We start from the raw sequence: 11,652 nt of genomic DNA on the forward strand, positions 1-11,652 counted from the left end.
TGACAGAATTGCCAAAAAATTAAATATTGGAATAAAATTTTCAAGTGTACATCAATATTTCACTCCAAATGTTGTAAATCATCATCTTCTAATATACAGTTAAAGCACAGATGATAAAACCTTGGTCAAGATCCAAGTGTAAATGACAGCAAATGTTGCACCAGCGGGAATTGTCACAACCCAAGAAGTGACGATCTCTCTCACCGTCTCAGCTCGTACACTGTTAAGTCCTCGAGCAAATCCTACCCCCATTACTGCCCCCACCAGAGTATGAGTAGCAGAAATAGGGAGCCCCAGTTTCGATGCCCCTAAAACCACTGATGCTGCTGCAAATTCAGCAGCAAATCCTCGAGTTGGTGTTAGTTCTGTAATTTTCTTCCCAATAGTAGCGATAACTCGGTATCCCCAAATCATGAGCCCTGCAACAATCCCAAATCCACCCCATGCTAGAACATCATTAGGAATCACAATCTCAGTTCCACTCAAGCCACCTTGGAGAAGGGACAGAGCTGCAGCCAAAGGACCAATGGCATTGGACACATCATTTCCTCCATGTGCAAAAGACATGAAGCAGGCTGATAAAATTTGCATGTAGCCAAATACTCCATAAACTATCTCTAATTGGGTGCCTGTAGGGCCAGCTATATCGGATAGAAAGCCAATATTTTTACTGAGATGGGTTTCCTCCTTTGGCTCTGAATCTGCTTTAGCAGACTTGGCTAGGAGGTGGCCTAATTGCTTTCTTGTGATTCTGTCAACTAAAAATGCAGCTGCAGCACCACAGGCTAAGGCCCGAGCAAAAGCTATGAAAAGGGACTTGCCGAGAGGGAATGCTGAAAAAGAAATGCCGGTGACTCCTAAAAAGACAGCAATTGGTGCAGCTGCAGCGGCTGCTTGTCCTGGATTTGGAGCACTGTAAACAAACTAGAAATATTAAGGAGAGTTAGAGTTTCAGACAATATTCTGCTAATAATGCTTCTAAAAGATCAAGATTTGTGCGACAGATGAATATACCCTTCGTATGCATTTATAGACAAGGAATGACATCAATGCTCCAACTAGAGGTGAAATGACCCACGATGAAGTTACCCTCGCCAGTGAACTCCAAAAGATAGCATTGGTTCCTCCATAAGCAAGACCAAATCCAACCATGGATCCAACAATACAATGTGTGGTTGAGACAGGCCAGCCATAGTACGATGCTACCTGAGTACAAAGGTTGAACTTAGAAACTCACCTGGAGTACTTACGCACAGAAGTTCTTAGTTTCTTTCAGTGTGGAGATTGATATTATTGGCTTTACACAAGAACTAATAACACCAGTGGCAGATGTTCATGGAGATATCAGCATATAAAACATAATATAACGCATGATGACAGCGATTATATAATTTAAGAAAATAAATACAAGTATTTATATACCCGAAATTGAAATGAACTGCAACTAGTTTCATGAATTATGAAGAACAACGCTATCTATTCAAAACACTTGCAAACTTTAAAGTGCACCTGCAGCCAAGTACCAGCAGCAGCCAAACAAGAAATCAAACCAGCAAAGAGTAAAGCATCCTTTCCTTCGAAAACATTGGCAACAAGAATCCCCTTCTGCATCGTACTTGTGACATGGCTACCCATCAGCAACGCTCCTGAAAACTCCAACACGGCAGCCAAAACCACCGCTTGCCGCAGTGTCAACGCCCCTGAACCGACTGAAGTCCCCATTGCATTGGCCACATCATTAGCCCCGATATTCCAAGCCATGTAAAATCCAAACAAAAGGGTAACATAAGATAAAGCTTTAATCTTGAACGGTAATCCATGCCCCAAAGAACTCATGAAAAATGGTAGCGTAAGGGCCGCCAAGGCTATGCACACTGAGATAGCAGAGGCTGTTCTTGACGATATGTTGAAAGCCCGCGCCATTCCAGACAAATCATCTTCTGATTTTGCAGTTTCCTCACGATGATGCCCTTTTCCTTCGACAACACCTCCACTATCATCATTTTCCGATTCCGCAAAAGAGGACAAGGCTGCAAAAGGGCGTCTCAGGAGTGTGAAGGGTTTCCTTAATCTTGATATATGATGCTTCAGAACGAGAGAATCCTTTCTGGGACACTGAGTTTCACTAGAAAAAACACAAGACTGGTGCTTTGGGATATAAAGGCGAGAATTGTGAACTAATAATGCTTGTGATGTGGTGTTTCTGGTCGAAGACAAACAATAGGAAGAAGTCATGACTAAAAGGTGTCACAAAGGGATGAAAAACACAGCAGAGGAGCGAATATTTGAGGGAATTATTCAGTTTGATTCTCGGCCGTGGAACGTAGAGGACGACTGGGAATGCCCAACTCTTCATTTTCTTGAATTTTTAAGATTTTTTTTGCCATTTTCTTTGGTGGAAAAGTTAAAAGATGGAGAGTGGATTTGGTTGATAAGCGGAACGAATGGTGGAAACCGAGAATTTGTGATTTATTATGGCAACATGTACATTATCCAAACCCATAAATCTTTAGCAAGAGGGAGACAATGTGAAGAACAAAAAATCTACACCTTGATTAATTTATACTACATACAATATTCATAAAATAATATTTTATCCGAATGAATACACAAATTATTTTTAAATATAATTTAATATTACAATTTCAATATTATAAACTGTATTTTTTGGCAGCATGTTATTTACAGATTTAAGGACATCCGCATCCGTTCGAATTAATTCACGTTAATAACTCTCCATCTCATCAAAAATTATGGGGTCCACGAGCCACATATTCATTACATTAACAGTTTCCCATTATTAACACACACCCACATTCATTTAATATCAATTTTCATTATTTATGGGTCCTACTGTCCACTTACTCATTTTTTTTATTTTTAATTATTTCAATATCTTTCTAATATTTTTAAAATTTTACAACAAATATTACTAAAAATAAATAGTATTATTATTTTAAAAATAACTTAATTCCAATATTCATTAAAATATTATTAAGAAATGAAAAAAAGTTGGACTCTTTTATTTAAAATATTATTTAAAAAATGGAATAACAACTGTTTAAATCAAACATTTTGAAATTTATAATAAACTGACTTCACTAATTGTTGTTGTACTCTGTCCAAATATGCTCAACTAAGTCGGCACGAAGTTGGTGATGTACTTGAGAGTCACGTACTTCGGAATTTCTACGGAGATGATCATGAAATCCTCGGTTTGAGCCTTGGGCAGGTTGTGCGGGTTCGTCACCTTCGTCGTTAGACCAATTTGTCACGTTACACCCCTCATCCTCAACAATCATGTTGTGCAAAATAATGCATGTTAACATAATATATTTTAATTTTTTTCTGTACCAATAACGAGCTGGACCTCTAACAATCGCCCATCTAGATTGGAGCACTCCAAATGCACGTTCAACATCTTTTCTTGCAGACTCTTGTCTTTCCTTAAACAATCTCCTTTTAGGATCCTCCGGACAAGGAAAAGCCTTAACGAAAGTAGCCCATTCCGGATATATTCCATCCGTTCGAAAAATGGACAAATTCTTTTTCTTAAGACCATTAACTGTGAAATTGATCTTCGGGGCATTTCTTTGCAAGATATTGTTGAATATGGGAGATTCGTACAACACGTTAATATCATTACGTGAACTCGCGACCCCGAAGAATGCGTGCCATATCCACATATCTTGAGATGCGACTGCTTCAAGTACGATTGTCGGCGACCCATGGCCTCTGGTAAACTGCCCTTTCCAAGCAACTGGACAATTTTTCCACTGCCAGTGCATACAATCAAGGCTACCCAACATGCCAGGGAATTTGTGTTTCTCTTCGTGCATTTGAAGAAGACGTTGAATATCATCAGCATTCGGCCTTCTCAGGTATCGATCACCAAATATTTCAACCACATTTTGGCAGAATTTGAAAAGACACTTGATGGCAGTTGATTCCCCCATACGTAGGTACTCATCAAGATGGTCGGCAGGGACTCCATAAGCCAATTGCCGTATAGCAGCTGTGCATTTTTGTAGTGGTGACAATCCTTTCCTTCTAGCAGCATCGTTCCTCAGTTGAAAATACATTGAATTGGCCTCAAGTGCATTCACAATGTGAAGGAATAACTCTCTTCGCATACGAAATCTTCTTCGAAATATATGATCTTGATACACTGGGTTGGCGGAAAAATAATTATTGACGAGCCGCAAGTGATCGGCTTCACGATTTCTTTGGATGAACTTTCTTCTTCGTCGAATCTCGTTACTACTTTCAGAAGATTCATGTATTTTTCTGCTTAGTTCAAGCGTGCATAACATCATTTCTTCTCCCGGATCATAAATTTCGTCATTCACTTCAACTTGTACTTCGTCTTCACTTGTTGGGCTAGAGCTGGAGCTGGAGCTCGAGCTCGAGCTGCTCGAAGAATGAGACATTGTATACAAATAAGGATTAAATAAATAAATATTGAACCTACAAATAGAAGTATGAGAATGGTAGAGAATATATATTGAGTGTGGTTGATGAGTAGAAATGTGTTGATTGAATGAATAAATTTGTAGAAATTGATTTGTATTTATAGTGCTTTTTTGTTATTATTTTATTTAACTAGCCGTTATAGTTTGTATTTTATAATATTACATACAAACTAGCCGTTATGGTTTGTTAAATATGATATGTAGTATTTAATTTTCAAAAGAGCCGTTGGTGAATTATGATAGCGACGGTTTTTCAAAGAAGGTCGCTATTTGCGACGGTTTTTAAAAAACTGTCGCAAATATGTCGCAAATAGCGACTTTTTTTAAAAAAAATTCGAAAGTAGCGACGCTTTTGATGTTGCGACGGTTTTTCAAAAACCGTCGCAAATTGCGAAATAATGCCGTTTCATTCTGATGAATTTCTTGGCTGTCATGTCAGCCAAGATTAATAATTCATGCACCCACATTGGTGCATGAACATTAATGGGCGTTAATAACACCCATTAATGCACCAATGTGGGTGCCCTAATACGGGGTTTATTTCACCCTACCTTGTGAGGCACTGCCCCCATGAGGTGATCAAAGACCCAGATTTAAACACACATACACCCCATGAAGTGATCAAAGACCCAGATTTAATCACCATGTAAAATCAATGGCTGAGATCCTGTGAGGGTACTGCCCCCACAGATAGCATCTACTCTACCCTAATACGGATTGTTGTTATTCAGTATATCGAAACATATCAATAATACTCCCATCTTATTTTTTATTTAAATATTTTTATGTTTCTTTTAGGTTTTAAAAGTTAAATGATTTTAGTATATTAGTTGAAAATGTAAAATAATTTTTGAAATAAAATATTCTATATTTTCAAACCTTATTTATATAAAGTCAAAAACTTGTGTGAAACTATCTCATTAGTCGTATTTTGTAAGACTGATATCTTATTTGGGTCATCAATGAAAAAAATATCACTTTTTATACTAAGAGTATCACTTTTTATTGTGAATATCGTTATGGTTGACCTGTATCACAGATAAAAATTCGCGAGACCATCTCACAAGGAACATACTCTTATATATAAAAAAGTATTTAAATTGTGAATACTTTTATATGAAAAACAACCATAAATAAAAAAAATGATGGTATTACGTACATATTTTAGATTACACAATTTTTTATGAAATTGTTTGCACAAATCAATTTCATGAGACAAATATTTTTCCAATCATATCTATAAAAAATATTATTTTAATCTTAAAATATTATTTTTATTCTAAATATTAACTGCATCAAAATGACGATAAAATTCACTTTATCTAACACTTACAATCAATAACCTATATATTTGTACTTCATTATTTAGAACCATGTTATTATATTATTTTAGAAAATATTAAATAAGTTGATATTTAGATAAAACATTAAATTAATCTAAGGTGTTGGGGTATTATATAATCCGTTGGTTGTTTTCCAATTAATAAATATAATCAATTATTCGGTTTGCAATCAAACAATAACTTAATAAAAAAAAAAGCCTAATGAAAACTATCGATATATCTAAACCAATGAATTAAAATACGTAAAGCAAAGTATTTTATACAAAATATAATTTATTTAGGATGTTCAAATTTTACAAAACAATTCAACGGCCGTGTTAGACTATCGCATTACTCGAGCTCGAGTGAACCCTAAATTGTTCGATTTAATTTTTATACATACATTTTTGAGTAAGTCTCATGTGAGACCGTCTCACGGATACTAATATGTGAGACGGGTCAACCCTACCCATATTCACAATAAAAAGTAATACTCTTAGCATAAAAAATTATACTTTTTCATGGATGACCCAAATAAGAGATCCGTCTCACAAATTCGACCCGTGAGACCGTCTCACACAAGTTTTTGCCTACATTTTTTAGATCGAGTCTGGGCTAAACAATATAAAATCATGACTTACATTTTACTATTTTGGATGATTTTAATTAAGTGGATTTTTAAATTCAATAAATATAAATCAATTAGTTTAATTAATAATTAATGATACCTTTTAAATCCATAAAAAAATTTCATTTTGAAATCCGAATTTAAAATATTTCTCAAATAAAATCCATGCTAGTAAATCAAATATTTCCAAGCATACTACTTTAATTTAAGGCTTGTGGGCATTAGGCCCTATGAGATGGTCCAGATATTGGGCTTCATCACATTTACTAAGCCCGTATTGCATTGGGCTCAGCAGCTCATGCAGTATTATCTTCTTTTATAAAAAACCAGATTCCTAAAATTAGCAGCGATGGCGGCCCGGCAAAATCTCTCCGACTCATCTCGAAAATATCTACGCTACACTTTTCATGACCCGAATTGCCAGGACAGAGATCGTGCATATGATATATTCTTGATGAATAGATATATTGTGAAATGCTATCACGAATCTTTATCTGTGAAACGCGTTAATCTTACCGATACTCACAATAAAAAGTAATACTCTTAGTATAAAAAGTAATAATTTTTCATGGATGAACCAAATAAGAGACTCGTCTCACAAAATATACTTTACGAGACCGTCTCAGACAAGTTTTTGTAAGTTATGATCAGATTCATGTCCAGACCCGATTATATTAACAAATTTTTTTATTTTTTTTAAAACAATTTAATATTATTATGATTATAATTCAAATAAAATTATACAAAATAAAAGATAATTTATCAACATCTTGTCTCCTTCAGCCTAAAATTAGAAGAATGAATGAAACATATTGTTGTATTCGAGAAGGACCTAACCCCGATCATCGGAAGGAGATCAAATCTAATCAGTAATGAATGATCTTATATTTATTCTTTTTATATTTAATCATAAAATATTATCAGATTTAGGAGAGATAACTTCATTTCTGGCGATCTGTTCTTGCATAGCCTGAATGCGAGCAGCTTGTGGGGTCTTCTGAAGGTGGAGGAGAAGAAGCTGAAACCTGTTCACCATTCTCTTGATCCTGTGGATGATCGATTATCATATCATCAGTAGAGATAGTCAGTCACTTGAGCAATGGAATTCACAATTTCGTCAACATTGGAAAGAACTAAGCATCGAGCTGAGAAAAAAGAGGACTGCTGAGGTTTAGCAACAATAGCAACAACAATCAGGCAAGGTGCAGGAGTACTAGGTGTGGTGTCTTTTGGAGAAAACCTCACTTGACATTGAAATCCACTGTAGGTCGGTCGAGTCTTTTCAGCAATTCTTGCAGTAAAATCTGTTTCCATGACAGCCATATTCATGATCAGAGTGGAGAGATCATTGTTGAGGAGTTGTATAATCGCAGCATCTTGAAAGGCAATGAGACTCTGGTAATCATAGTTGACTTTGAGAGGGGTTAGAGTTTCACTTAGCTTATAAACTTTCATCTTTGCTATGTATGATGTAGGCTCTTCTGGTCAAGGCGGAGCCTGAGAGAACACCATGGCCTCGAGCTTTATTGTTTTGCTCAACTTACTCTGATTTTTCTCAGAAGTAGCAAGCCTAGTTACTGTATAGAATTTTACCTAGTCGTTAAAATAACTGATTTCGTGATCCACAAAAGCATTTATTTCTTCCATGTGCAAGTCAATATGGGTTTGCACAGAGGATTTCTGAACTTCTTGATACCTACAGTGATAGCAATCATCACCATAAACTTCTCCGTGTTGACATCAAAGGAACCAACTTTAACCAATAAGATTTTGGAGATAAGATCCACCAGAACTTGAAAATTCATTTTCATATCCTTCTTCTTACAGGAAACAAATTAAATATAGTGTTGTTAGTAGCCGATAAATTTTTTACAGAAAAGGGTCACCCAGTGGCGTACCCATGCCTTGTGCATAGTGCAGTACTGAAACTTTTAAAAGAAAATGAAATGCATAAAAGCGTGCCCACGCCTTCACTTATAAGATGAGCTGTATTTTCGTAACAAAAAATAAATTCCACATTTCATACTTCAAATGAAACTTAAGACGTAATTCCCAAATTAAGTCTTAGGACGTCACATAATTATCGACGTGAAAAAACCGAGTTCATTCTCTACTAAACTATCTTTAGGAAAAAGATAGAAAAAAGGAAGCGGTCGGCATTCATATATCAATCCTCAGGTTTCGCCTTCTCAAACCATAATCATTGTTCCTCCCTCTCCCCATAAGCCAGTTCAAGGTGAACCACATTGTGTTGTTGGGATGCATGCAATAATTGGCTCAAACAGCCCATGTTAACATAAAAAATATTCCAAAATCCTCGGTGTTCCACAATTTCAATAAAGCAAAAGCGCAATCGATAAAGGAAGTCATTCTATATTTGCTCAAACAACTCCAGTATGAGGTGTTTTTCCAAGCAATGCAAACATAAGAGCAGAAAAACAAACAATGGGCAGTAGTAGCCAAATGCAGATAGGACAAATACCATTCGTCGGTACATAAATTTACAGCAGTCGGGTAGCACATCCCGAGCTGCTCTCTACATGAAAAGTCTAAATTTGGGTTAGATGAAGTCTCCAAATCAGTTTTCACAATAAGTGCAAAGGAGTATGAATGGATTGGAAATCAAATAGACGCGTTGACTAAAATAGAATAATTGAACGAGGACTGGAAAAAAGAAATCCAAAGGGAATAGTGGTCGTCCTTTTTCTTCCTCGAAATTATCAAAACTCAATACCAACTTGTCGTTTAAGATTCAGAATGAGGATGGATAGACAACGGATAATTTAATGAAATAATATTTTATGATATTACACAATGTTTAATTTTAATACAATAAATCATTTTTTCTTTAAAAAGTTAGTCCTCTCATGCATAAATTAAATTCAAATACAAGTTGCAAGTATATTCCTTTTTTTTATCTCCAGGTCTGAATTCAACGTTCCAAGTCCGTGTCATTCAAGTTCCCACTATGTTACTTATCTTTTTCCCAAAAGTCAAAACATCACTCTCATCCACTTACATATAGATTTTGAGAAAAAAAAACGAGAAATTTGGGTTCAGTCTCCAGCCGTCATTTTTTTTTGTGTTCAGTCCCTAGATACTTTTTTAGTACCACATTTCCACATGAAGTGTACCACATTTCCACATGAAGTGTACCACATTTTGTATGACATAGTATCACAATTTTGTGGGTAGGGAGTGAAGCCAAAGAAATTTTTTGATTGGGGATTTTTCAATAACTTCCCCAAAAAAAAATTCACTTTTAATAATACAACTTGAACATATAATTTAATTTTTAGTATAATTATTGGTCGAATAATACTTTACTCCGTTAACTTATATGTTTTTTTTTCAATTTGGGTAATTGGAGGAGTCCTCACATATCTGATGTAATTCAACAATATATGTCGTCATGTTAACAATTTTTTGATGACACGACAATATATTATTATATTTCGATGTTATTTCAACGATAAACACAACCCAAAAAATAATGCTAAAAACCACTAGCTCGAATAAAGGCGTTGGTATTGGTCAGAATCCGACTAATATTTCAAAGTAGTCATCACAACGTGTGAACAATATAACAATTAACAACTGCACAAGTTCACGTAACTAAGACAGCAGCCATACTATAAAACTTGATAGAAACCCATCAGAATTATCACTCAAATTCTCTCTTAAAAAATCATCATCGATCGTTCAATCGAAAAAAGTGGAAAAAAAATATGACTGATGCTTCGCAAGGATCTTTCGCCATTCCCAAAATCAGGAGAGAAGACCGTTCTGCAGTAATAGACTTGCCAGCACTCGGGATTGGAACATCATCTGCTCCAGAAAAACTCGAACCATCTGCTGTGAAAACTGCGATTCTTTACGCCATGGGTCTTGGCTACACCCATTTTCAGACTGAAGTTTCTTCTTATCTGGAGCAGCTTGTTGGAGAAGCCATATCTGAAGCTCTGCAAAATGGGACCGTACGATCCAGAGATGAATTCTTCATCACTTCCAAGATTCGGTTAACTGACGCTGTTTCCGACTCCATCGTCCCGAATCTGAAGCAATCACTTGAGTGAGCATAGTTCTTTTACACAAGAATTAATCACGGTTCTTTATTTATGTCAAGGAATTTAAACATGATCTATCTCCTTTTTACTTTTGACAGGACATTGAACCTGGGATCCGTGGACATCTTTCTTATTGAAAGGCCTGAGAAAGACAGCACCTTTTCAGTTAACGATTTCACGTCAGCATGGAAAGCCATGGAAGAATGCCAATCACTTGGATTAGCGAACGTGATTGGAGTCAGCAACTTCTCCACCGAAATGCTGGAAAGTTTACTCAAATTTGCTAAAACGGCTCCCGGTGCGAATCAGGTCTGAAAATGGATTCAAATTCAACAGATTGTTAAATTCCAAGAAATTTAAAAAATGGGTGTTTTTATATAATATTGATTTATCATATTTTTGTTTGTTAGATTGGGATGGAACCCATGTGGAGGGACAAGAAACTTATAGATTACTGCGCAGAGAACGATATTGCCATCCTCGTCTCTTCTGCTGTTGATGGGGAAGATAAAGATTTTGATTACAGTCAGTTTATGGAATCCGAAGGTTTGAAGATTGAGAAAGATAGTGTTTTGAAGACACCTGCGCAGGTTTACTTTAGATGGGCATACGAGCAAGGGGCAGCTCTGTTGTTGGAGAGCTTCAGTGAGCAGCTAATGAAGGAAATGCTCTACATCTTTCAATGATTAATCAAAAATAACATTGTTTTAAGTTTTTTTTTTTTTTTTTTTTTTGAGTTGTAAATTCAGATCATTCATTTGATTTGAATTAAATTAAATTAAATTTTCTTTTTAGACTTTTCATTCATAAATTTAAAAGTATCAAGTTTTTAGCACCTTGTGCATTCTTTTGTATATTAACAGCAGATTACGAAACCCGTCGAAATACTTCATCACTCGCATGCTACCAAGATCTTGCGAGTGGCAAGATTAGTAACCAAGATTTAGGTTAATTCGATCCTACATTTGGTCCAAAAGTTTATGGCATATGATTTTTCAAGTGGGTTATGCAATAAACAAAGTGACAAATCGTTATTGGATCAACCCTTGGAACATTTTATGACCAAACATGATTAGAAGAGATTTATGTCATTATATCACTAGCAGTGTAGTGGCAGGGTGTGACATTTTTTGTTGGACTGACTGACAAAATACGTTTCGAAC

The 11,652-nt window shown here is 35.7% G+C and overlaps 2 protein-coding genes across 2 annotated transcripts; one reads left to right on the forward strand and one right to left on the reverse strand.

The window, feature by feature from the left end:
- Positions 1-8: 8 nt before the first annotated feature.
- On the reverse strand, positions 9-2,499 carry LOC140816353 (inorganic phosphate transporter 2-1, chloroplastic). The gene is made up of 3 exons (XM_073175568.1): positions 1,510-2,499; positions 1,015-1,206; positions 9-924 (listed from the first exon to the last, which is right to left on the reverse strand). The coding sequence occupies exons 1-3, from the start codon at positions 2,233-2,235 to the stop codon at positions 100-102; spliced, it is 1,743 nt and encodes a 580-aa protein (XP_073031669.1). The 5' UTR covers positions 2,236-2,499; the 3' UTR covers positions 9-99.
- Positions 2,500-10,044: 7,545 nt separating this feature from the next.
- Positions 10,045-11,365, forward strand: LOC140816621 (non-functional NADPH-dependent codeinone reductase 2-like). The gene is made up of 3 exons (XM_073175999.1): positions 10,045-10,494; positions 10,588-10,798; positions 10,900-11,365. The coding sequence occupies exons 1-3, from the start codon at positions 10,151-10,153 to the stop codon at positions 11,173-11,175; spliced, it is 831 nt and encodes a 276-aa protein (XP_073032100.1). The 5' UTR covers positions 10,045-10,150; the 3' UTR covers positions 11,176-11,365.
- Positions 11,366-11,652: the final 287 nt, after the last annotated feature.

Source organism: Primulina eburnea, chromosome 16 (genome assembly GCF_022965805.1).
Source record: "Primulina eburnea isolate SZY01 chromosome 16, ASM2296580v1, whole genome shotgun sequence".
NCBI lineage: Eukaryota > Viridiplantae > Streptophyta > Magnoliopsida > Lamiales > Gesneriaceae > Primulina > Primulina eburnea.